General features: G+C 44.5%; 2 protein-coding genes across 6 annotated transcripts; both read left to right on the top strand.

The window, feature by feature from the left end:
• Positions 1-1,204: 1,204 nt before the first annotated feature.
• gemin8 (gem (nuclear organelle) associated protein 8) lies at positions 1,205-2,861 on the top strand. Of its 4 annotated transcripts, none has more exons than XM_068309356.1 (4): positions 1,205-1,291; positions 1,416-1,481; positions 1,611-1,950; positions 2,057-2,861. In XM_068309356.1, the coding sequence occupies exons 2-4, from the start codon at positions 1,479-1,481 to the stop codon at positions 2,314-2,316; spliced, it is 603 nt and encodes a 200-aa protein (XP_068165457.1). In that variant the 5' UTR covers positions 1,205-1,291; positions 1,416-1,478; the 3' UTR covers positions 2,317-2,861. The 4 variants fall into 4 exon arrangements, with proteins under 4 accessions (XP_068165457.1, XP_068165458.1, XP_068165459.1 ...); XM_068309357.1 differs by having other exon boundaries at positions 1,222-1,291; positions 1,398-1,481; XM_068309358.1 differs by having other exon boundaries at positions 1,243-1,310.
• Positions 2,862-3,090: 229 nt separating this feature from the next.
• On the top strand, positions 3,091-25,748 carry LOC137591602 (neuronal membrane glycoprotein M6-b-like). 2 transcript variants are annotated; one of them, XM_068309700.1, is made up of 7 exons: positions 3,091-3,167; positions 20,157-20,343; positions 20,427-20,586; positions 20,666-20,834; positions 22,423-22,496; positions 22,582-22,647; positions 23,030-25,748. In XM_068309700.1, the coding sequence occupies exons 1-7, from the start codon at positions 3,164-3,166 to the stop codon at positions 23,180-23,182; spliced, it is 813 nt and encodes a 270-aa protein (XP_068165801.1). In that variant the 5' UTR covers positions 3,091-3,163; the 3' UTR covers positions 23,183-25,748. The 2 variants fall into 2 exon arrangements, with proteins under 2 accessions (XP_068165801.1, XP_068165800.1); XM_068309699.1 differs by lacking the exon at positions 3,091-3,167 and adding an exon at positions 10,699-10,853.
• The last annotated feature ends 456 nt before the right edge of the window (positions 25,749-26,204 follow it).

Here is a 26,204-nt window from a genome sequence, read left to right on the forward strand (position 1 = left end):
TACTTACATTTTCCACAGAGGTTCCACAGCCTCTGGCAAAGGTGAAAATACACTAGTCTGACAACAACCACACACACATTATGATCAATGAGACTTTGGAACGAAGGATCAGATCAGTCTGGCTCCTGCGACACTGTGTTTGGTAATCCAATCAAATGGTAATCCATCAATAAGACCATTAATATAAAGTGGATATTTTCCAGTCTTTTATTTATTTTTTGTTTTTTACTCTTTAAATTTAGAGTAATAAAATATGGAGTAGCCCCACATGTAAGTTTCGGGGCTTAAAATGCTCCAATGTGTTCAGGTAACTAATCAGTGGAAGCAATCAATGGTCACAGAGAGGCATGAAAGTCTTATCTACTGAGTGAAATAATAAAAAATATTGCAGGATCAGGACTCATTCAATCTACTTGAAATTTTCCCTGTATGCATTTTGAGAAGGCACATCTGTCTTTTTGCATTTCCTCTGAATGCTTTGAAGCCTGGAGCCAAAGCATGACCCAGATATAAAGCCAAATGCATCTCACAGTGCTCATCACTCTATATGCCATTCTGCTTCACGCACCCTCCCTAAAATAACCTGTGCCAATCCTCACTCTGACAAGGCTGCAATCTGACTGTTCTGATATCAAAATCCAGCATGCATATATATGATAGATCAAGGTTTTGGTTTACCCACAGGATTGAGATATACCATCTGTTGGAATTTTAGGCAAGGTACAAGATACTGATCATGGAAGTGGTTTGCATTACGAGAATCAAGACACACAGATCAGGATCAGAAGTTTTATATTTTTTATTGTTAAGAAAATTGCCTCCTACACCTGTGAATAAATCATTAAAGTACAGGTGATTAGTTCATCTTTCCTTTCATGCAGAAATAAATAAATTTGAAGACAGGCAGATGAACAAATCCTTAACTAATCATTGAAGTTTTAATGAAATGCACTATTGTAAAATCATTGAAAGAAATTTTAGTTTTTTATGTTTTTTGCAAGTCTTGAGATCAGTTTTCAGGTGGGAAATGCTTTTTTCCCCGTAGGATGGCGAAGGAGGTTGCTCCAGGATGAAAAATGATTTGTTACTATTTGTGCCAGGACACATCCAGCCAATCAGACGCAGAGGTGGGCGGGTCTTTCCTTCACCAGCCTTTTCCTGGAGTCCTCGTTGTGAGAGATACATTGTCGCACCGCGTCCACTGGGAGGAGCCACAGAGCCGGAATTTCCAATGTTGTGACGCAAAGGATACTGGGAAATCTACACTCCGGAAGAAGTTGACGTCTCTCAGGTAAACGACTCCGAATGAGGTATTCAGGATTTAAATACACTTTTATGTGACGTATTAAATATATGTTGGCATTGCTTAAGTTTCTCTATCTGTTCTCTCTTATAAGGCTGACGTTATCTTTCAGAATTAGCACGTTGACGGCGGGTAGGCTAAGCTAGCAAGGAGCAGCGGACAACTGCAGCGCATCATGGTGACGTGTTTTCATCTTAATGTTTTAGCTTAAATGTTTTAGAGTCGCACGTTTATGACGTAACTGGTATACTTTTTAAATGAAAATAAGTCCTTATAAACCGCCCCATGCGCTCGTCTTTCTCATTAGAAGGATGACGTCACGACGGTGATGTCCTGGTTTTCCAGCCCCGTCTACAGCCGCTACTGGCAGCACTACCAGCAGGCGATGGCCTGGCATCGGAGGCACCGGCGGGCCTACCGGAGGGCCCTGGAGGCTGCCTACGGGCCCGGCTACCGCCAGGAGCTGCGTCCTGGCGGCCAGCGGCGGTATGCAGACTTGCACACCAGAGAGAGCCGCAGCAGCGAGGAACAGAATGGAGACGAGAGCAGCTCGGATGGTGACATCGAGTGTGACGTCAGCAACATGGAGATCAGCGAGGAGCTGAGGCAGTACTTCGCCCAGACGGAAAAGCACAGAGAGGAGCTAAGTAAGGGGAAATTTGTGAAGTAACTGCCACCCATGATGTTTTTCTTGCACAAGCAAAGAAAGTGCAACGATGGCACGAGAAGTAACTCTCATCGCTGTTCTTTCAGAGAGGCAGCAGCAGATAGAGGCCGAGCAGCATGACAGCTACGTACCGGCTGACCGGGACCTCCGCGGCGTCTCCTGGCGCAGCAGCACCGCCCCTCCCTCGGAACGACCTGGCGAGAGACGCAGCGCCGAGATGAAGAAGCTGTACGGCGACGACTCGCCCAAGATCCTGGCCATGGAGACAGCGATGCAGCTCACGTTCGACAGAAACTGTGACCTCAAACAGCCCAAATACTGGCCGGTTATCCCACTGAAGCTGTGATGGAAGGAAATCCCTGCCCCGAAGGTTCTAAGATCTTTTTAAATGAAGCGTCTTTATGGAACAAAGAGACTGGGTGATTTCCTGGGAGTCCCCTCAGCGCTGTTTTTTCATTTCAGCCCCAAAAAATGGAAACAAGTGTCAGCAGAGGATCAGATGTACAAGAAAACCTGATGTGATGTGAATCCATCCAAACACGTGCCTCCATGTTTTCACCTCATGTTTTTGTTCCCCTCCGGCTCGCAGCAGGAGCTCCTCTTCTGCCTGTCAACAGAATTTAACCACCAAATATTATCAGCCCCCTCCATCCTCCTCCTCCTCTGGTCAGATTTAGAAGCGTTCCTGCATGGCTGCTTCTGATGTTCTGCTTTTGAGCAAACACGACTTATGATTCTCTAATTCTCAGCTGTTTGTGTGGTTTCTTACAGGGATGTCGTTTGTTCTTTTGTGTTTGTACCATCATGCACCTTTTTGTTATACACTGACGAATGTATTTTTATATGAATCGTGTTTATTTAATAAAGTGTTTGGAGAAAATATGTCATGTCTTAATAACCTCTGTCTGGAAAAGGGTTCATGAGATCAAGAAAATAAATACATTTTAAAAATGATTTTATTGTGGAACATTAACAAATGTCGGCGAGCCAATCAGAACACTCGAAGCGGTTCTGGATTAATAAAGTCTGATCCAAGCCTCCAGCCGTGACGTCACTCCTCACCCTCCACCCCTCTGCTTCCAAACCGGGATGTCCAGTTGTGTTTATGCCGCCCCCCTCCAAACAACCTGTGGACATCCCATCATCTGGAACCGCTTCTGTGTGGGGGGCCTGTTTCCGTGGGAGCTGGTAAAATGGGTATGTGAACCGCTATTATCAATCGTTGTGCGCCGCATTTTTGCGCTACTTTACATTTGCGCTATTTTAACAACAGCGTGCTCGTGCCCGATTACCGAGAGCTGTATCCGCGTGCATGCGCGCGCTGCTCTGTTTCCTACGATTAGAACACCCAGGAGCGCGCATATCTTTAACATTTAAATGAAATAAACGTAACCATAATGAACAAACGAACAAGACGTGTGTATCATTAACCCCCCCCCTCCCCTCCCCAGGTGTTTAAGTGTGAAAGGAAGTGGAAAATAATCAGTAATCTATCTGGATCCACTTTAAAATTCTCATCCTTGGCACATGTACAACTTTTTACAGCCTCGTATTTTTTTTTAAAACTGCCAGTTCACATGCATTTTGTATTAAGTGAAAACTCCACATTTGGTGAATCTTTATTTGATTCTTAAAAGATAAGCCAAAGTATTTATTGTTCCTTTAACGATTCCGCTAATAAATATTTTAAAGATCTTTTGAATCGATCTGGAAAACATATTTCATGAGTTTGATGGATTTTTTTTCTCATGTTAGATACGACAATCTCCCAGCTATAGCTGTGGATTCAACTACCAAAAATATATAAATATAATTAAGTTTTTACATGTACATATTCCTGCTGTGTGTTCTAAGTATCTATCTATCTATCTATCTATCTATCTATCTATCTATCTATCTATCTATCTATCTATCTATCTATCTATCTATCTATCTATCTATCTATCTATCTATCTATCTATGTGTATATCTTTTCACAATCGTTCATTAAGCAGTGAAACCTCAATCACTATTTTCCTGTCAGAGTAAAATATGAGCCGGCCTGACTGTAATTCGCCACGAACACTTGCCTCATCTTCCTCACGTCAGCTCCTCATGTGAGAGTTGACGTTGATTGGATTAGGAGGGAGTGATCCTCTTCCTCACTGGATTAAACAAGACAGACGAGGCTGGAACACGCCAGACAATCACTCTTGTGTTGTGTGTGTGTGTGTGTGTGTGTGTGTGTGTGTGTGTGTGTGTGTGTGTGTGTGTGTGTGTGTGTGTGTGTGTGTGTGTGTGTGTGTGTGTCTGTGTGTGTGTGTGTGTGGGCTGTGTATGGTTGAAGGAAGTGCAGAATTTTGTACATTTTTCATGAGTCTTATCCGGTCAGATAATCTTTTTTTTTGTTACAAGTAAGAAATTACAGCAGAGGAAATAACAAATAGCTGAAGAAGGAGCTGAAGCAACTGGAATAGACTAAGTTTTGACTTGTCTCGTGGGATTTTAATCTAAAGTTATCAGATTTTTCAACAAGCATGTGAATGCATCATATTCTAGATATAAAGTGGCTTTAATATGGCTTTTAGTTAAACTTGATTTGAATCTTCTTGGTACTGAGTAGCATCTGGAAATCCAAGACATGCTCTGGTTGCCTTCCAAAAAATTACGTTAAAAAAAAAAGCTCATTCGGACCAGTGCAGGAAAAGACATTACACCAAAAGCGGTGTATGTGTGTTTCTGTGTGTGTGTTTCTGTGTGTGTGTGTGTGTGTGTGTGTGTGTGTGTACAGTTAGATGAATGTACCGATAATGCTGGGTTCATCTTCACATTTATCTTGTTGCTCTGATTTTGATCTGATCGGCTTTTAGAAGAAGCAGATCCCATTTCTTCTGTTTTACTGCAGGCTGATCTCAAACCAGTAGCATTCCAGTTCGTCTCCCGCTCTCCCATTCTCCCCCTCATCCCCCCGTCTCGTTCGCAGCATCTGTTTCCAATAAGGCAGCGAGGCTTTTATCGCCTTCAGGCCGGTGAGAACTTGTGAACAAGACAGGATGTGGCCAAGTGATGTGATTTACTGCAACGGGAGGGAACCAGAGCACCGTCCCAAACTTCTCCTCTTTCAGCTTGTTTTATCTGCTTCGCCCCAAACCACCACTTTGGCCTCATCATCATCATCATCATCATCATCATCATCATCATCATCATCACCATCATCACCATGGCCTCTTTCATCTGCTGCTCTCATGTCCTCTTCTTCATCGTTCGTCTTTCCATTCCTCCCCTCCCCAAACGTCCTCCTCGGTGAATTCTTTCTTTGTGCTGCTTTTTGTCTCTTTTCAGCTGTATGGAAACTTATATCCTCTTGCATCCTCTCCTGTAGATTTGCACCGAGCGGCTCTTGAACGCAGCAGACAGTATTTTAAAGGTTTATTCTGACAGAATAAAATAGGAGGAAGAGGAGGAAGTACCCACTGACCTGATTAGAGTAGAAACACACTGGCAGCAGCGCCATAACTGTCGTCTGGACTTCTCTGAACACAAACCATAATTGCTGCTTTTCTGTCTGCTGAGAGCTCATCGCTCCTCTCTGCTGGAGCCGCTGGTTCTACTATTTTGCACTTTAAATCTTACATTTTACTTCTAATAGTTAGAATCCTATCTAAATATACAAGATGTTCGGTCTTTTAACGTCTTATATTATAAAGAAACACACTAAACAGATTTTAAAATGCAGTTAAGTGTTCCCCATCAGCAGTAACCCTCCATCTTATGGATCGGTGCAACCTCTTGATGATGTCATCGCTTCAGTCAGAAGTTCTAGTTCTTTCTTTTCTATCCTCGCCTCACAACTTATTGATTGCTTTAATTGACCCCTGATCGGGTGAAGATTTGTTCCCACCTCGCCTAACCCTCCACATTCAGACTATATGTGATGCTCCAGGAGCGACGCTGGAGTGTCGGAGTCGGTCGTTGTGGAGAGCACCTGTTGCCATGCCGACGCACATAAAGCTCCGAGGCAGGGAGCGTCATGTCAAAACACGAACAGTCACACGTTTGTTCGCGCCAGCCCACGCCGACGGAAAATAGACATGGCATAAATTCATGAGACCCGCCGACGGGGGGCAGCGACGATGATGATGATGAAGATGATGAAGACGACTGGCGGCGTGCTTCGAATGATGCGCGAAAGGAAGCGTCGCTTCTGGCAGGTGCTGCAGTCTGGTACAGTGGGTCGCAGGTGCAGCCGCTCCTGAGTCACATGACGCATGTAGAGGTCACATGACGCAGGCAGACGAGGGCGGGGCGGCAGCGGGGGGTGTATGTCCTGGCGATTGCGATGGATGACAACAAAACATGAGGAGCAGACTGTGGGCCAAATCTGGGCCAGTGGGATTAGTGGCTCGTCTGATAAATTGCAGGGGGGGAGGGGGGTCAATGGGGTTGGTGGGTTGGGGGGGGGTGCAGGCGTGTGGAGGTTAAGCCATTCATACCAACAGGAATTAGATCTTAAAATAACACTGTGTGTGTGTGTCTGTGTGTGTGTGTGTGTGTGTGTGTGTGTGTGTGTGTGACTGTGTATTTGCATTTAACTCTGGAACCTTTAAAACGGCAGCGCAGCAAGAAGCGACACAAATGAAAGCATTCCAGCTGGTCATACCTTCACACTTCAGTCCGTGTCACGTTGTAACCTTTGTCAGCATCCGCCGCTTCTATTCAGGGATGAGAGGGAAGCGTCTCCTTGACGACTAGTGGATGAGGGAGGGGCGGGAGGCAGGGGAGGGGGGGGGGGAACTGGGTCATCGTCTCCGCCACAGATTAAGGGCCCAGATCTCGACATATAAGCAGAGAACACTGTTTGAAAAGCATAAAAACACAGAGTACACACAGTCGCCTTCCCCCGCAGCGACGCAAGGTGAGGGCGCGGCGCTTCCATCTCCGCCGAAGGTTTCCCTTTTAGAGGAAATGAGAAGCCCATTAAAATGGCAAAGGATTAAACTAAAGCAGCAGCGGGAGACACGTAAAGCCGGCGCTCAGATGCCTTGTGTGTCAGTGTTTGCATCACAGATAAAAAAAACCCCACTTAAATCAGTAGGGAATTTAAAAAAGTTTGACTCATTTCATGACTCAACAAATTATCGTTTGTATTTGAAGGCTAAAACACACAAACAAATGTTTTTCATATTGCAGTTGTGTTATTGTGACAGATGAGCAACACCAGAAGCGACAGATTCTCACATCTGGACCCCAAAAATCTGCAGTAGCCATTTCCTCTCTGGCAACCGTGACCCCCATATAATTAACTCAGTGATTTCCAGAGGCTTGAGGGCGCCACAGGAGGTCAGAGGTCAACCTCTGGATTAGAGTCGGTGTCACCGTTTGATAAAAAGAAATGCATAATGCCTTTAAGAGGTCTGACAGCTCGACGGTGAGAGAGAGGCGGAGCGTCATGCAGAATACAAAGGAGATCGCGGCAACATCAGTGCTCCTCATTGGTCACTAGTTTTGATCGTTAGTGTTTTAGTACGTGCTCATAATTGCCAAAAGATACCAAATAACGGGACCAGCGTTAAATTGGACATTAGATAAAATCAGAAACTATTAGAATTCCATGAAAGTCTGGAAGAATATTTAATTTGAGGAAATTAAAATTGGTTACGTAACTGTCGTCACAGTTTGAGAACGTTACACAACCAGACGTGATGCATCTTCTTGCTGATTGCTCCTCTTCCTAGAGGACATGTTACTTATTTACGACCCACTTTTAACGGCCTGCGAGATGCTCCACTCTAGAGCTTTCAGGATGCAACGCGGAGAGCTCTAACTACATTAGTTGCATGTCGACAACTCTCGCCCTCAGCTGTGCCGGTCGTAGGAGGAGAAGCCTCCATCCCGATGCAACGCCGATAACACTTCACGGCTGCTTCATCAATTTTGGTTTCTGTCTCTCGGCAGAATTTTACGAGAAGTTTTCTAGGAACTGATGGCACAGTTAAAAAGATCTGAAGCGCAGTTACATGTCTCCATGGCAACAGTAGAGCGGAGCATCGCTCTGAGATGACTTTGATTCTTCCAGCCCGTTGTAGGGAATCCTTGAAACTGAAGTTTGGGATCAATTTGAAGCTGTTTCTGTTGGTCTTCAGAGGTGTCCAGAGATTGCTGTGTTCTCTTTTCCCTCCTTCCTCTCTTCGCTGTTAACTCTGTGTCTGATGACATGAAGGAGCCGCCGTGTCCTCGTTACGATGAGGCGACCCCGTTTGGGCTCTTCCTCTCATCTGAGTCACTGTAATGAGGGAAGACAGGCGTTCGACAGGCACTTTCCCTTTAATGTCTGTGTAGGTTCTCAGTCATCCAGGTCATGCTTATCCAAAAGCTGTTGAGTCGATCCATTGGACGTTAAGAAAGTTCTTGAAGACGTTTCGTCTCTTATCCAAGAGACTTCAGTTCTGAAGAACTGAAGTCTCTTGGATAAGAGACGAAACGTCTTCAAGAACTTTCTTAACGTCCAATGGATCGACTCAACAGCTTTTGGGTTTCCCTTCAATGTATGCCAGGAGTTGTGGAGGCAGATAGAAAAGTCGCCCATGGAGCACAGCAGTGGGATGAAGAAGAAGGATGGATGAAGATTTCATTTCATGGTGCAGGGGTGTCCATGGTGTCAGTTTAGCTCGGAATCCTGGGAAAACACTCAAAATCCCAACTTGCAGAGATGTTTTGCAGCGTTCGCCTCAGAGACGATGAGATTTCCGACTTTCTGACATTTTTGGAACACTGGCTGGAGGCCTGGCTCCAATCACTGCCTCAGTGCGCACGCGTGTGTGTGTGTGTGTGTGTGTGTGTGTGTGTGTGTGTGTGTGTGTGTGTGTGTGTGTGTGTGTGTGTGTGTGTGTGTGTGTGTGTGTGTGTGTGTCAGGGTGCTGGTGAGGAGTGCCAGCGATCACTGTATCTCATCTTCTGGACAAGTCTTTAATCTGTGTGACCCAGTAAGGGATTATGGGGGGTTCTGGGAGAAAACTGGGACTTGAAACTCACACTTCAAAAACCTGATCACTGACCGTTTCTGTGTTTGTGTGTGTATGTGTGTGTGTGTGTGTGTGTGTGTGTGTGTGTGCGTGCGTGTGTGTGTGTGTAAAATAAATACACATATTTATAAATCGATATAATCTGCCTGAAACAATAAATCCTCTCCGATTCCAGATTTGTGGAGACGTGACTTCCTTTGTCTTGTTGACGATAAAGAACGCTAGCGGTCGACCTCGCGGCAGCTCATCAGAGCGTCCGGCCGGTTTTCTGTGATGTTTAAAAGAGGCCGACTTAAAACCCGGTTGTTAATGAATCCATACGGCGGATGGGGTTTCCTGGTGGCTCGATATTGGAGCCATTCAGTCGTCAATAAGTCGATGTGATGGACGAGACCCTCTCTGGCTCTTCAACATATGGTGCTGAGTGGGTGTTAATTTCAGCCCTCGGGGTAAATGGAACCGCTAAATGTCATATGTCATGTTAGCTGTAGTGGCGCCTGATGTTTGTGTCTGTGAGGAAAAGAGGTGGTGGTGAGGGGGGGGTTCCATTACTTGTTGGTGGGCTTAGCTTTGACTGAAACGGGGCCACACGTGGGTCCGAATTACAACCCGATTTAAGAGGATTCAGGCCAGATGGCGTCCCATTGTTTCAGGACGTGTGTTATTAGAAAATGGGGTGAAAGTCGGAAACATCACCCCCTTCCCGCCCACTTCCTCTGTAAATAAACAGGCCACGCCCACCGCCGTTCCACCCATTTCTCCAGGATTCCACCTGACTCACCTTCCTTGGTTTCTAGTTGGATTTTTAAATCATGGAGCTCAGCCAATCAGCATCCTGAGAGGCAAACAAAGAAGCTGCTTCTTAATTAAATCCAGACTCATGGATGCAGCTGTGAGGAAGCTCTGATTGGTCGACGGTGAACCAATCAAAGCTCAAAGTCTTTAAATGTTCCGCACGAGGAAAGCAGGAAACAAAGAAGTACCATATTTATCTTTAATCTGAAGGGAATAATACTGTTGTTAACTGATCTGGAAAGCGTGTCGGATCTTGCTGCAACTCGCTCACAACTGGCTGTGAATTAAATATCATTACACGCAGTATTAATTGTCCTCTAAGTGCAAACTGGAAGCTTAAAAACTGTTTTAATTCAATTGATATGGCTTCACATTCAAATTCTCAGATTTAAATTCAACCAGGCTGAAGTGAAAGCTCACTTTCACTTCTTCATCTTCTTCTATTCTCTCTCTCTTCCTGTCCTCCATCCCATCCCCAACTCCCAACTCACCAGATGGAGAGGGGGTGGTGAGTGTGCGTTTGCATGTGTGTGTGTATATGTGTGTGTGGGTGTGTATGTGTGTCAGTGTGTGTGTGTTTAATCGTACATGCATGGTTAGCCATGAGTTTGCATATTTACGTGTCCTTTCTGCGTCATAGGGCAACAAAGAAAGAAAGAAAGAAAGATCACTTGCGAACCAGAGGCAGAGGAAGACAAAATGATATTTAGTGAAGGAATAAAGTATCTAATAAAGATGTCATTAGCAGAGACATGAGTGTGCGCATCATCCTTCAATGATTTAGGGGCCAAAATGTTGTGAACAAATCCGATCCTGTGCGTCCTGATACTGGATTGTTAATATAAATGTAGTGCTAAGCTTTAACGGGGAGGGAGGGTGTGTATGAGGAGAGAGAGAGGAGGTGGGGGGGGGAGAGGGTGGAGAGAGAGAGAGAGCATCAAGTCGCCACCAGGAGAGGCTCCACCATCCTCACTGAAAGCTCGAAGAGCCACTAGGAGACTATATTCCGCTAAAATAATGGATGGGACAAAGCCGGCCATGGAGTCCAACGCGGAGGAGACTCAAGACGAGGGGCAGGAGAGCAAAGGTACGCTCCGAACAGCCGCACGTATTTGCGCGTTCTGGTGTTATTTTCCCCGTTGGAGACGTTCTCCTCTGCGCCAGCCTCAGAGGTTTAACCTACTTGCAATGGCTTCTCTCTTGTGCGCGACAGACAATAGCGCGCTTTTCTCAGTCGATCTCTCCTCTCATTTATTCTGCGCTGACGCAAATAGTTAGAATAAGCGTAATGATCACAGCAATCACGATTTATCTGCTGATCGCAATTATCCTCCAATCCAGAGCGCAATTATTTCTGCGTCGCGCCTTCGGACGGATTGTGTGTGTGTGTGTGTGTGTGTGTGTGTGTGTGTGTGTGTGTGTGTGTGTGTGTGTGTGTGTGTGTGTGTGTGTGTGTGTGTGTGTGTGTGTGTGTGTGTGTGTGTGTGTGTGTGTGTGTGGTGGGGCGGGGGTGCGCGTCGATGGCTCGTAAAAATAGCTTGGTTGATGGTGCGTATCTTCACACCGGGTTGTTTCTGCAACCCTGCGTCGTCGTGGAGACGCGCTGGATGTGGAGACGCGCTCGGCGCGGCTGCTTCGTTCGGGCTCAGGTGTTGGAGCAGCAGCCGATGCGCGATTCCCCCCCCACCCCCCCTCCCACCCCCGCATCGGTGATCCTCCCCTCCGAGGCTCGGCGTCTGATCTGTGACGAGCACGATCGCTCGACTGCGCTGCGAACATATGCGGGCTGTTTTTGCGTGAATGCAGTGGAGGAAACGATGTGCGGGCTCTTGACGTAGACGGATGCTCGTATCCAGTCCCGACGATCAATAGATCCTCTTTTTCGGGTCGTGCGTTTTAATTCTGATTATGATAAAAGATGCTCTCTGATGAAGTGAATGCTCTTTATGCACATATTGGAAATAAACACGCAAACCGACACGATCAGCCCAGAATCTGTTGGTTTCCTTCGACCAAACTGTTGATTCCTGAACGCGTCTGCGTGCAGGAATGGCGAAGGCGTGTGATTCAGGTCTCTACAGCCCATACTGGGTGGATGTGACTGATTTGTTTTCATTGTGGCTTGGTAGTAAAATCAGCAGCCAGGTTGCAGCTCATGGCATGAAGCCCATTGTGTCCTGTTGGTCTCTGGAGAGCAGTTTCCTCTGCTTCATCCCTTCTTCTTCTTCTTCTTCTATGGTTATCTTGCAACTTGTGACTGTTTGTGAGGTGCAGCAGAGCGGGGTGTCCCTTTGGAGTGATGATTTTAAAAAGACATTACATCATCCCTTCCTGAGGTATAACGCTGCTGCGTCCAATGGGAGCATCTTCCAAGGCTCAGCCTCCACTTGAAGGCCCAGGATGCCGCTGAAACATCTGCATCCCTTAATCAACATTCTGTGATGAAACAGTGAAATCTTCACGCTGCACTCGCTCCATTCCACCTCTGCAGCCTGAACGCCATGCTCCAGGTGTGATGTTGCATAACAGAATCCACCCACACCGTGTGCACAGAAATAGACAGGAATTGGAGGACGGCCTGTTTGTGGGTGTAATCATTTGTGTGTGTGTGTGTGTGTGTGTGTGTGTGTGTGTGTGTGTGTGTGTGTGTGTGTGTGTGTGTGTGTGTGTGTGTGTGTGTGTGTGTGTGTGTGTGTGTGTGAGCCTTCAACATCTGGAATGTAACCACGAGCTTACAGCGTCTGTTCAGAAGCTGCAGATTTGCAGAGGAGGCGAGGAGGCAGGAGCTGTGGTGTAAGGAGCTTGTGTCGGTGTGTGCCAGCACTGACTGGGATGCAGGAAGTTTTGGGGATCAAGTCCCAAGTTCCTGTTGTGTGGTGTGACAAAGAATTTTGTAAAAAAAAAAAAATTTTTTTAAAAAGGTCTAAAACCAAGCTAAAGTGTGTCAAACAAATATGAGGTAAAATAAAGTTGATGAACTGTCCCCAACACAGTTACATAAGCTACTGATGCTAATGCTAATGCTATGGATTGTGATTTATATCCAGAATGATTAATGATCCGCCCTTTATATCAACAGTTATTAGTTAGATTTCTGCATGAATACATGTGGAGGAAAAGAGGTTCTTGCAGAAATATTCCTAAAATACTTAAATCCATTTAGTCAGCTGTTTTATTGAAATGCATTCTTTAATAAAGGTTTAAAGCATCAACCAGTCAAGGAGAAGAGAGACTTCCTCACGGAGGGAAAGTTTACGTGTGTTTTTGACTCGCTCTTTAGAGATAAAGTTTAGATGCTACATAAATAAAAATAATATCAATATCAAGGCTGAATATTAGCAGCAAAAATCAGCAGATATGTCTGAAGTGCTCTAAATGGATGGGGAACAGAGCCCCTCGTGTCATGCATTAGCATCAGAGCTCTGTAAAGAGTGCAGTAATTAGCCGCAACCACATTAGCCACCTTAATGATGTTTAACAGTCCGTGTTCTTGATTGCATCACTGCTGCGTCTCTGAGCTGAGAGCGATTACAAGCTGCAAAACACATGCGAGGTTTTTAATCCGAAATACAGGCGGCAGCTGTTTGTGGGTATAGATTGATCTTTTTTTGCTTGATTGCGTTGTATAATCTCTAATCTGTATGTCTGCAGAGGTGTCCCACGCTCAGGACTCTCTGATTCCATTTGCAGGAAAGTTTTAGGAGGAAAAGCAAGAACCTCCCATGTGACAGGTTCTTATTCATTGTTAATGCACTCTAAGGACGACCCTGACTTCAAATTCTGTCTGTCCTCCCTTTTGTTGTTAATGACTGGCCTGGCACCCCCCCACCCCCACCCCTGCATCTGTGTGCATGCCCTCGCTTATGTAACGCATTGCTGGCTCGCCGCCTTTGGTTATGATGTTCAGATCAGAACCCAAAGAGATTACATCATCGTCTGGAGGGGCGCAGGTTTTGTTCGATTTTCTGCATGGAAGGACAGAGCACAAAGAGGATGCTGCCTCCTAAGCTTCCCCCCTCCAAGTAAAATCTGTAATGTTTGACCTGAGCTGAGCAGCTTGTGAAGATTCTGTGCTAGAAATGTTTTCACAAGGGATTTATGTCGAAATGTTTTGGGGTAAAATATTATTTCTTACCTTGATTTGGGGGAACATATAGGGAGCAGTTGCCAGGCAACCAGTCGTCACTGGTCCTGATGAAGGAACAAGAAACATGTTAGCACAAATATTAAACAGGCAACTTATATATAAATATTTAGATTTTAGCTCTGATGCTAACTGTTTCCCCCAGCTTCCGGTCTTTATGCTAAGCTAAGCTAAACTAACCTCCTTACACTTTTTATGTGACTCCCAGCAGTGATTAAACATATTTTAACAGCATTCCATGTTCAAACTCAAACTGATAAATCTATTGAATATTATTGGTTTATATTCATTTACTTTCTGGCAGCGATGCCTAAAAAAAGTGAAACAAAAATTATTGGTAAAATTGCCAAAAAAAAACTTTTTCCAGCAATTCAGATATAAATCAGTGTCAATTTTCTGTTTCTTGTGAGGTCACATGATTGGGAAATGACATCACTCAGTCCATCTGAATCCAGGTGGAGGTTTAATGACCAGGTGACTCTTCTTTATGTCTCTAATAAGAATACATTCATGTCATTTAAATCCTTTTAAATCATGATGGATCATAATTGAAGTAAATATTCTAAGGCAGTTGATGGACGCGTCACCTCCGCCGATTTTTTTTAAGTCTGTGAAGCGATCGCAGCTCCCACACAGATAAATCTGAAGGCATGGGAGTCATGTTGTCTTCAGCTCGAGTAGCTGTGAAATCATGTCAAGGCAGAAAAGAAGAAAAAAATCAATATAAAATCTGTTCTTTTAACCTGCATGTTCAGGTCAGTTCACGGGGGAAGTAGCAGCCAATCAGAGCGAGGCACGGAACACTTCCATGTGGACTCTCATGTGACACTGTGTGTCGTCATGGCGATTCACATGCCTGTAATTTTGGGCTGGTAGAATTAATCATGAGAATATTTGGCTGCAATTTTTGCCCTCCCCCCTCCTACCGGGAGGCGTGTGATGCTGTGGGAGCATGTGGAAGCCGTCACGGGGGAGAGGCCTCCGCGTTTGAGCCATTTGCCTTAAGCGTGCCGTTAGCCGCCATCTGTGTGTGTGTGTGTGTGTGTGTGTGTGTGTGTGTGTGTGTGTGTGTGTGTATCCATGAGGGTCGGTGTGTGTCTCATCATTAAAGAACGGTGAGTCGACAGTGACTCAGGTTGGGGTAGGAACAAAGTCGGAAGCTTCGATGTGTCTGAACCCCGGTCTGCGGTGGGTTTATGAATAGCGGCAAGCGGCAGGTTGTCCCAGCATGCCTTGTTCTTGAGCGATGCCAACCTCCTCTGGCCTCCCTCCATCGCCTAGCGACGCCCAATCTGCTCCTCTCATCCGCAGCCTGTGAAACGCCTGATGCCGATGAGCGCTCGCCATCGTTCGTTTGAATAAATGACCAGCAGGTCATTCCTATCAGATCTCTGACAATAGAAGCCGCTAGAAATGTGTCAGATGCTTTAAATTCAGTTTATTTGTCTTATTAATATTTGATGAACATAAATATAGATTTAGCTTCTACACGTTGGAGTAAAACCTCAGTTGGATGGCTGACCTCACTCATACACTCACACTCAGTGTCCAGGAGCCCCTGAGGCCAAAAGGGAATCTTCATCATCACATCGGAGATGAGGAGGAGGAGGAGGACATGTCAGGGAGTTGATTGTGTAATTGCTAAGTGGCTCCTGTCAGTGGAGGCCCCTGGCCCGAGGGGCCATTTTTAATTTTTGGTAGGACAGGACCCAAAGTAAGAGCGTTCACACCACTCCAGCTCAGGATCGGTGATCTGAAGAGTTAAGATTTGAAAGAACAAGAAAAAAAGCACAAAAGACACAAAAAAAACTCACATGAAAACCTCATTTCATAAACAGAAAATATTAAATTCATTCATATCAAGATTCTCAAACCCAGAAAGGAAACACAAAGTGTTTTTTCCGAACCCAAAAGTCATCTCTTGATCTTCTGCAAATCTGCTGTTAGTGTGTTTGATCCCAGCGGACCATGAAGGAAACACGAGGTCGGTCGCTGAAGCATGATGCTCTTCCTCCAGCTGCGACTGGAGACGAGCAGGAGCACCTCACCATGACTGCAGATGAATATTTGATGCGCGTGAGCGACATGTCGGCTTAGTTTAACTAATTCATGCAGTTGCTTTGCGCCTATTTCTGCTTTTTGGCATGCACCTGTCGACACATGCAAACGATCTGATTGTAATCTGGATTAGATGAAGAGTTTTGTGCATTTCCTCTTCATCTGCGAGTGCCAGAAAGAGAAACTAGATCAGCAGGATAAAAATATTGATCAGGACAGGATTTTAGTCCATTACGCCGGCCAGATGCTGACCTCAGGGTTGTTTTTTTTTAATGCTACACAAGCAGCCAGGAGTTTCTTAGATTAGGGTCAGTGAAATAAAACGGTTAGATGAAGGAGGGATTAAAGAGATCACCTTCTAATGGGAGATGAAACCAAAGCGTTTCCTTTGAATTAATATTTAATGAAGAGGAAACACAGGCTGTCAACAAGCGATCAGCGGCAATGATGTCAAGAAGCAGACTGACGCCGAGAACGATGTGACGAATCAAACAAACCCAAAGTGTATCATCGCCACTTGTTCATCAGTTACAGCTGATCGATTGATCGACAGTCAATCAGACATTCAACAGATGTCTGATCACTTCCTGCTGTCCCAACAAGCTGTGCAGCAGCTGGCCTTTGATCAACACAGCATCAGGAAACATTTTATTTCTTGACTGAACCAACACCAAATTTAACTGTTCAACCATTTTCTGATCAAATTTATTTATTTCTTGCATCTCAGCCACTTTGTAAGCAGAATCTATTTTATCTCCTTGAGCTGACGGCAGATTAATCCAACAATAAATGCTTGACATAAGATATTCAGCAGGAAACTTCTATTTTCTCCATTAGTGCATGAGTTGTGCATATTAGTGCCCCAAAAACTTACTCCCATAAGTCCTAAACAGTAAATCAAAACGTGTTTCTGATGGCAGGAACACAGAATGGGTTCAGGTTCGATCACCATCGCCTGTGTCATTTTTTCAGTTTGCAGTTTCTTCTGTCGCAGTGATGACGCCAGATTTAAGTACTTATTATGCACGACACAAAAACAAGAGGGAGTTGTAAAAAAGTGGAAACACGGTTATTTTTCAATCTCAAGACAACGTGGTTTTGATGTTTTTGTGATTTTCTTTTTTAAAAAAGGCGTTTGTTGTAATCGTTGTGTGGAGAGGCGCGAATCTCAAACAGATAGGACTCCTTTTCGATATCCTACAGCCTTCCTCTGTCTTCCTTGTGTTAATCTACCCATAATGCACTGGGACAAGAGTGACCGCTGAAATATTCACAAAGGTGTCTTAATGCTGTTATTCCTGGCTGACACTCTGCGTGGAGTTAATAATGGCAGGCTGTACTTCAGCTTTACGCTCAGTTTGTTTGTAAAATAACATCACCAGATGTTATTCTGTACCATCAATAAATGGAATGTAAACCTAAAAGACTGAAGTAATCAATAAGTTCATGTTAACAATGGCTGAGACAACCAATGCACTGGAAGCTTTTCTGAGCGTTGCAGTGTCTTTCAGCTCATTGTTTTGGTGTTATGAGCTGAAACTCAACAGTTTTAGTGTTTCTGCATCCAAAGGCGTGTGTTAAACTCCACCTGCTCAGCGCCAGAAAGCAACCAGACAATGTTAGCTACTAGCTAATGAACATAGATTAGCATTTAGTATGCAACACTTTCCTCTGGTTTCATGTCAAACAACATGTTTCATCCCAGATTTGAATTCCCAGACCCTGTCAACTCTTAGAAATCTTTAGGTTTTGATTCAGGTTACAAACATTTTACATCAGTGTGTGTGTGTGTGTGTGTGTGTGTGTGTGTGTGTGTGTGTGTGTGTGTGTGTGTGTGTGTGTGTGTGTGTGTGTGTGCGTGTGTGAGATAGATAGATAGAGAGAGAGAGAGAGAGAGAGAGAGAGAGAGAGAGAGAGAGAGAGAGAGAACTGCAAAGGACAACGCTATCGTTGAACTGGGTCGTCCTTAACTGGTCGCTATGGCAACTGCCATTCGCCGGCCCCGCGGCCAAGAGCTGCTTCCTCGCTTACACTTCTCTCCCTCGCTTTGGCGCTTTCTTCACCTTCTTCTTCTCTTTTCCTCGCATCCCTTTGTTCCTCCGCTTATTTTCTATCGATCCTCCAGCTCGGTCTTCCTCTACTTTCACCTCTGCTTTCCTTTTTCTCGCCTTTTTCTTCATCCTAAAAAAAAAAAAAAAAAGGTCACAAATTGAAATCATAATTTTTTTTTCAAATTTCATCCGTGCTTCTGGAAGGAGAACCAACTCTAACAACAGGGGGATGCTAATCCTTAATTGTAGCGCTTTTCTGTCAAAATGTTGCTCGCTAACAGCGAATCTTTTGTTCGCTCATCGGCGAACTGGTGCTCAGACAGGCTATAAAACGCTCCCGTAACCTGATGCATCGTCCTCAGTCTGGGATCGTAAAGATGATGTACGATGCGGCGCCAGAACCGGAGTGTAACATACTGTCTGAGCGATTAACTCCGGCCGGCTTGGTGTAAGCTCTGCGTCGTCAAGCGGTGATATTTCAGCCGGGCAGAGATAAGAGGCAGCGAGGTAGAGAAGCAGAGCGATGGGCCGGCCTCTGTGTGTCACCTAAATTCTCCTCTAATGAATAGTCCATCGATTTCCATTAGCCGGCCGGGTCCGGCCACTCCGGCCTGTCTGCTCTCCATTAACGCACTTTAAAGCTGAAGCTGACAAACAGGCGTAGCTACAGGCGGATGTCAGACCAACATGTTACCTGTTGAGGCTGCAGGAAAGAGCTTTTAAACAAACCCCGGGGTTGTCGCCGTGACAACCGGCAAGCCCATCCCGCCTCCCCACCCATCGACGCCTGGCCCGCTTCTCACCTCGGGATATTTAGTGCCTTCCATCCTCATCAGCTCCACCCTCCATCAGCCCACTTCCTTCATTAACATTAATAGGATTTGGATCCATTATGAAACGAGCCTCGACTCGCTTACGCAACGCATCTTCAGCGGCGAGCGCACACTTTGGGTGGGAGACGGCGCATCTTTACATTTAGAGAGGAGGGGCTTCGGTATGGGACCCCAATGGCGAGGTGAGAAAAGGTCAGAAATAGAAAAGGTGTTGATTTAAACCCAAAGAAATAATTTCCATTCATGCCTGAGATTTAATTCTGCACATATTGTAATCAATAATAATAAGAATGCACACAGACTTGTTGTCATCTGATCTGAGGAGAACAGGAAGTCGCGCTGGCCGACCTACAGTAGCATCTATCGATCCGATGGAGATCAATAGATGGGGGATATTTAATTAATGAACTGATTAAAATAAAGTACTGACGCTTAAGTGCAGCATCGATCGAGATCCGCTTCAGCCAGTAAAGCATCCAAAGCTTTACAAATAGAAACTTATCGATTCTGCACATCAAATCATGATGCTTCAGACTTGCCAACTGGAGCATGTTGTCATGGAAACAGCAAAGTGGCACACACAAGAGTTCATTTGGTCTTTTTTTTTCTCTGAGTAACTTCCTGCTTTTGCAGAGGGGGGCTATTTTTAACGACTGTTATATAAGATGCGACTCTTGTGCTTCAAACAATGTGTTATTTTCCCTCTTTCTCGTTCCTCTTTATCCTCTCGGCTGTGATGGGACTGCAGCGTGTTTCCCAAACCGCTTCTTTCTCTGTCAAACAAACGCACTAATTTATCAAGTTGCATTTCTGATAGTTCTTCAGCAGCAAAATCCAACACCTTCGTCTTCAGTACTTTATAGGTAATGAAAAAATAGCCATTTAAATGTCACTTCTACGATGGCTTTTATTTTGAAATCATTTATTTAGCATGAAGCCATGAGTTATTCATGCAATCCGGTCATAAGACAGGGGAAAAAAAGCTTTTGAAATGTTTCTTTAAAGACAAAAGGGAGCTTGGACATTTTTTGGAGCAGGATGAGAGCATGTAGTGCAGCTTGCATGCAATATTCAACACTCCCAGCTGAGCTCAAAGCAAATGCGTGCTAGCTGTGAACGATGCTATGATTAGCTTCGAGGCCTGCGTCGTTTTTCTCTTCTGGACGCAGAGAGACGAGCAGAGGCATGAACGTCCGGAATCGTTGCAGCGAATTTCATCACCAGCTACGATCGGGACACGTTATGAGGCGTCATTTTGCAGCGGTTTCCTGAATTAACCCTCCTCTCCCTGTCGCCCCCTAAAGGATGCTTCGAGTGCTGCATCAAATGTCTGGGTGGGGTACCCTACGCCTCCCTGGTGGCCACCATCCTGTGCTTCTCCGGCGTGGCCCTATTCTGCGGCTGCGGCCACGTGGCGCTGACCGGCACCCTGACCATGCTGGAGAACCATTTCTCCACGGTCACCACCGACCACGCCACCTTCGCCTTGGTGTAAGTTCTCAAAGCTGCTTCCAGGGCATTAGCTCCAACAAAAATAGAATACTTACCTTTATATTCTGTGTTTATTTGTCCAGGATCCAAATCTTTCAATACATCATCTACGGCATCGCCTCCTTCTTCTTCGTCTACGCCATCATCCTGCTGGCCGAAGGCTTTTACACCACCAGCGCCATCAAGAAGGAGCTGCAGAGCGACTTCAAGACCACCGTTTGCGGACGCTGCATCACTGCCTTTGTATGCACTCACATACACAAGACTCCACTGGCCCGGTTCAGCTAAAGCACCAAAATCTAAATTTCCACTCTCCCTTCAGTTCATGTTCCTGACCTACATCCTTGCGCTGATCTTCCTGGCCATCTTTGGCTTCACGGCGATACCGGTTTTCCTGTTCTTCAACATGTGGAGCACCTGCGCTGCCATGAAGTCTCCCGACGCCAACATCACCGCCCCTGACTCCATCTGCGTGGATGTCAGGCAGTACGGTGAGTCACCTCACCTTTGGACCTCAAATCCGTCACACGTGGGCGATGCTTGGATTTTTTTTCCCATACAGTGGTGCCTCTACTTACGAAATTAATTGGTTCCAGAAGAAATTACGTAAGTAGAAAATTACGTAAGTAGAGACGCCCTAATCCGTTCCAAGCCCACAAAAATTCCGACATAAATGTTTTATAAAGCATTAAAATGCGTCAAAACATGTGACAAATACATGTTACAATTAGATTAGTACACAATAAATGAGAGTAGTGCATAACGTAAAAAACAAAGAATAAAGAATAAAAATGATGGTCATTTACCTTTTAACAGCTGTCCTCATTGTTTTTTGCCCTCTTTGGTTCATGCGCTCCTATCTCACGATACCGAACAACAGAGTGAATTCCAGTCCTCCTTGTGAACTTCTCCAACCACCCACGCAATGCCTTAAACTCCTTAAACTTCCTTTTGTTTTAATAACATGTCGATTGTAGATATTTGGCCATATTCGTTGGCGAGATCAACCAAACGCATCCCTTTCTCATGCTCTTCTATTATCTCTTGCTTTGTTTGTATGGACAAAAAACTCTTTTCTTCATCTTTTCTTTTCCTCTTTTCTCCCTCACTTTCTTGGGGTCCATAGCGAATACGTACTCAAAAAGTTATTATATTTGCGCAAGAGTTAGCAGACTACCTCACGGGTCGAGAGCCGAATGCCGAGACACTCCATAAGCACCGTTCTAGCTCCACACAGAGGTGGAGTGGCATCCCTCTTAGCCAATGGGATGCCAGGAAGATACGTAATAGGTAATAGCCAATGGCAGAGCAGCTATGAGAATGTTGCGTTCAGCAATCTGTGGGAGATTCAAGTATCAGCCGATTCAGTGTTTTTATTCAAGTATCAGCCGATACTTTGTTTTTACATTACGTAAGTCGAAATTTCTCTCGTAAGTAGAGGTAATATTTTCCTGGTGAGAAATTTCGTAAGTAGAAAATTTCGTAAGAAGAGACATTCGTAAGTACAGGTATCACTGTATTTCCCCACCTTTCTGATCAGAAAGAAGGGAAATAGACGATTAAAGCGTCACGTGATCCCTCTGAAATCCACCTTCCTGCAGCGCTGTATAACTTTTTTGATTGCATATCTGTTAGATGGCCTGATGTACAGTATGTGACCCACATTCGAAGGACAGCTGGCCCCATTGCAAAGCAGGATAAAGATCATATCATTTGGCAGCGCGGCTGCGTCACACAGGATGAAATATTAACCCCAATTACTGGCAGGCAACAGATCATTATCGGGAGCAGCTCAGGAGGATTAGAATTTGGACCTTTGTAATCTTATTTACGATTATAATATCAAGAGAAAAAAGAAAAGCACTTCAGAAATGTTTTTGCAGTAAATAAAAGTAAATTATGAGCCGTATTTTCCCCGTGGGGTGGGGGCTCAGGGGCCCACACAGCAGCCTTGTCGCCTTTAATCTTTATCCTGGCCTAATTCGTAATGCCTTCAATCACGCGGTCTCGGGGGAGGCGAAAGCTTCTTGTCTCCGATGAGAACGCGTCCTGTGATGTTTCATCTTTCTGATCCTGTAGGTATTATTCCCTGGAACGCCACGCCAGGAAAAGCCTGCGGAGCCACTCTGGGAGAAATCTGCAACACCAGCGAGGTGAAGGGGGGGGCGCTGACCTGACCTTTTCCTCTCCTTTCATCCCTCCTCTTCATCGCTGACTCCATCTTTTTTCCATCCACAGTTCTACCTGTCCTATCACCTCTACATCGTCGCCTTCGCCGGCGCCGGAGCCACCGTCATCGCGTTGGTAAGCTGCTCTTCATCCCACCGGTAATGCACTTCTCGAAATATGCATGGTTGCCATGGCGTGCTTATCCGTCACCATGGCAACCCCGCCTCCGACCGTGCCACCTGCCTCCGCTGCAGAACTGGCTGCGTAGACGGGGTCAGTGTTTCACTCGTTTCGTGGAGGTGGGCTGTTCACTTTCATGTCCAACGTGATGGAGATGCTTTAAAAAGACTTTAAAGTTAGTCACATGACCTCCTTCCGTGCCGGGACAATAATTTAGATGTAGATATAACGGAGGAGATGCCGCATGTCGAGGTATAACTGCTTCAAAAACGCTTAACTTATATTGTAAAAGTGTTGTAAAATACATTTAAAATTAGAACACCTCCTCCTCCTGCAGATCCACTACCTGATGATTCTGTCGGCCAACTGGGCCTACCTGAAGAGTGCCGTTTCGACACACGAGTACCAGGACATAAAGACCAAGGATGACCAGGACCTGGAGGCGGAGGCGCGCTCCAAGGAGGGTCAGAACTCCTCCTCCTACTCATAAGGACAAGCGATCCTTCTCCTTCAACCACCATCTCCTCTCCTCTCCACACACCCAGCAACACCCGGCTCCCACCACTCCCACCACCACCACACGTTCAAAACAAACCGCCTCGGTCATGTTTGATAGCCCCCCCACCCTCCTGATTCTCCATCCCCTTCCCTTCCACGGTGTCCCGTTTCGGAGCTGGAGGGCTCACACGCCGGAAGCGGAAGAGGATGGGGGAATCGGGAGCAGCGGCACGCTCAGACGGAGGCAGATTGCTTCCGAACGGGAGAGCTCGTCGCCCGCCGGGGTCGAGCTCAGGTACAACACATCGGTTCAGAAGCCTCCCCCCACCCCCATCACCACTGCGCTCGTGGGCGGCGGCGGCTCGTGAACGTGGCTGTGACGGCCTCGCGCCCTGAGCCAGCACAGCCCGTCAACACACAACTCCTAACAGCCTAAAAAAACACTCACTGTCTGCTTCGGCCACAGGAAGTCAGACAGCGAACAACTTCCTCTGTTCTTTTGGTGTTTTATATGCATATATATATGAATATGAATATATTGTGTGAATGTGTGCGAATGTTGTTGTTTTTTTTAAAGCGTTCTGGAAAGTATGCCAGGTGATATTATGATTCTTCTTCTATGTTTTTTGCGCTCATAGTTTTTCTCCTTTGCTTCTTTTCTTCATCTTAAACTTTTTCTTGCTAATGCTACGATACTTTGTTGCACTATTACAAACACACAAAGCATCCCAGACCCCCCCCCCCACTCATATAGAAATACCCATAAAAAACACTAGTACATCATCAGTTTATTTATCTGCTAAGATCATTGATTTTTAAGACCAGTTCTATTAAAAAACTATCATTTAGGGAAATTCACTTCTTCCCTTATCATCCAAAGTTAGATGAGAATATTGATATTTTAAATGTCCAAAACTTCCACTATTATTTTCTTAATTTTACCGAAATAAAAGCATGAAAACAAATTGTCCTGAATGGAAACAGTTTTTTTGGAAATTCTCAAATTGAACTGAAATAGGACTGACACTAATTACATTTTCATGACTTTGAAAAAATAATTTTTACATCATTTTTGGACAAAAATACTTACCGGTACTTCTGTTTTTTAGTGTTTAAGTTAACCTAGTTGACAAACTTTTGCCCAGCTGAAAATTGAGTCAATATTCTCATCAAACTCTCAGACAGTACCTGAAAATATCAGACTATTTATTTTAAGACAAAACGTGTTACTTGTTACCAGCGGCAACAGGAATCAAAAATAAACAACACAAACAAAGACACCCATCTCAGGAATCATACCAAATCTAAATTTTAGCCATTTATCATTTTTCCAAAGCTTCACCATCAAAGTAAACCGACCCTGACCAGATTAGTATGCCGTCCTTTATGCATTATACCTTAAAAAAAAAACCAGAATTTTCTAAAAAACATTCTCCTTTTGCAAGTTAATTACACCTGTACATAGTTGTTTCACCCTAAATATGTCGATTTATACCTCCCGCACAACACGAGAGGGACAAAGCCAACATTACACTCTTCTATTATTTCTTTTCTTCAGATATATGTACATGTACCCTTTGAGAAATGTGTTTAGCACTCGAATACTAGTTCTGCATTTGATATAATAATTGTAATGTAACATCTTGAATGAAATGTTGTGAGAGGGGTACAGTGCAGTCATGATATGACATGATGGATTGAGGTGCTTGTGACGTATACATTCTAAAATGTGAAAAAAAAAATATGGGAATTGATTTTTAAAGTTTTATCTGTTTTAGGCAGCTGGGTTCTTTCTTGTGATTCAGTAATAATGATTTTTTATTTGTGCTTATTTTTTCCAACGACCAGCCAAACGAGTGGTGTGTGAGCCGCTGTCTCTTTGTCTCTCTCTCTCTTTTTTTTTTTTTTTGACGTCTTGCCTCTCACGTGAGCCACAGAGACTGTTCTGGATGTTTACACTCAGAAAAAAAAAAACAAGTCAGGAATTTTCATACATTAATTTTATAATCAGATATTCTTTAATATTGTATATCGACCATCGCTGGTTCACCCTATAAATAAAAAAAAAAACACTGAAGAAGAGAAATTTTCTGAACTTGGATGAGATGAAGCATGTCAGTATCGTCCATGTGTGCAGCTGTCTATCTGTATAAAAAAGGACTATATTGCCATGTGTGTTTTGTTTGATAAATATACGTGCTTTGCCGGCAGGTTGATGTAAAGGCAAAACTTCAATTTCCTATAAGACGATGCGTGTCAGGGTGTTGTCGTTTCCTCGTTATTTGCATGAAGGAGACATGACTGTCTTTGCAGTTTTTTCAGGTGATGTGTAGTCAATCGTACTGACAACTATGGTAGGCGGTTTTTTGCCCCTCCTCCACCCCTCATCCACTCTTTTCTAAAGAAAGTTCCATTGTACTTTGATGGCATTGTAGTCTCTGTTGGTGTTTCATTATGGTTTTATTTTTTAAGTTGGAAATAGTTCTATGACTCCTATATAGTGATGATTTTTGTAACCTTCTCTAGTAAAACCGATATTTTTTATTATCGTGACAGTTTGTCTCCAGTCTCCTTTTTGTGTCTTTCTGATTGTTGTTTTTTTTTCCGTTTAGTGTGTCGTTAAATGGATCATATTTAACATGAAAATGTGCAAATAAAAAATTTAAAATACACAAAATACAAAGAGGTACCTCTATGGTATGCAGAAGGTATAAAATATTTTTAAAATAGTGATTTACCAAATTCGGTCAAATGAAGCATCTAATTTTTAAGTATTTCTCATTTATAGTGTTACACGGGGGAAAAACAAGACTCCTTAGTGTGGAAGTTAGCGCAACTGTGTTCCGTATCTCACCTCTACAATTTCACTTAATTTATATACAGAGACTGCAACATCCCGCGACACCCCTGAATTCAAAATTCCACCCTGACCTACTTGCATAGGTCAAAGATCAAAGCTGATGCTCTGACCTACTTTCATAGATTAAAGCACTAGCTTTGATCTATGGTCTTAC

This window comes from Antennarius striatus, chromosome 24, assembly GCF_040054535.1.
Source record: "Antennarius striatus isolate MH-2024 chromosome 24, ASM4005453v1, whole genome shotgun sequence".
Taxonomy (NCBI): Eukaryota; Metazoa; Chordata; class Actinopteri; order Lophiiformes; family Antennariidae; genus Antennarius; species Antennarius striatus.

Excerpts from the sequence above, each read along its gene's own strand:
- gemin8 (XM_068309356.1), top strand. Across the intron at positions 1,951-2,056 it reads AAAGCACAGAGAGGAGCTAA|AGAGGCAGCAGCAGATAGAG; the intron begins GTAAGGGGAAAT and ends CTGTTCTTTCAG.
- LOC137591602 (XM_068309699.1), top strand. The coding sequence starts at position 10,784 with ATGGATGGGACAAAGCCGGCCATGGAGTCCAACGCGGAGGAGACTCAA. Across the intron at positions 10,854-20,156 it reads CGAGGGGCAGGAGAGCAAAG|GATGCTTCGAGTGCTGCATC; the intron begins GTACGCTCCGAA and ends CGCCCCCTAAAG. Across the intron at positions 22,497-22,581 it reads AAATCTGCAACACCAGCGAG|TTCTACCTGTCCTATCACCT; the intron begins GTGAAGGGGGGG and ends TTCCATCCACAG.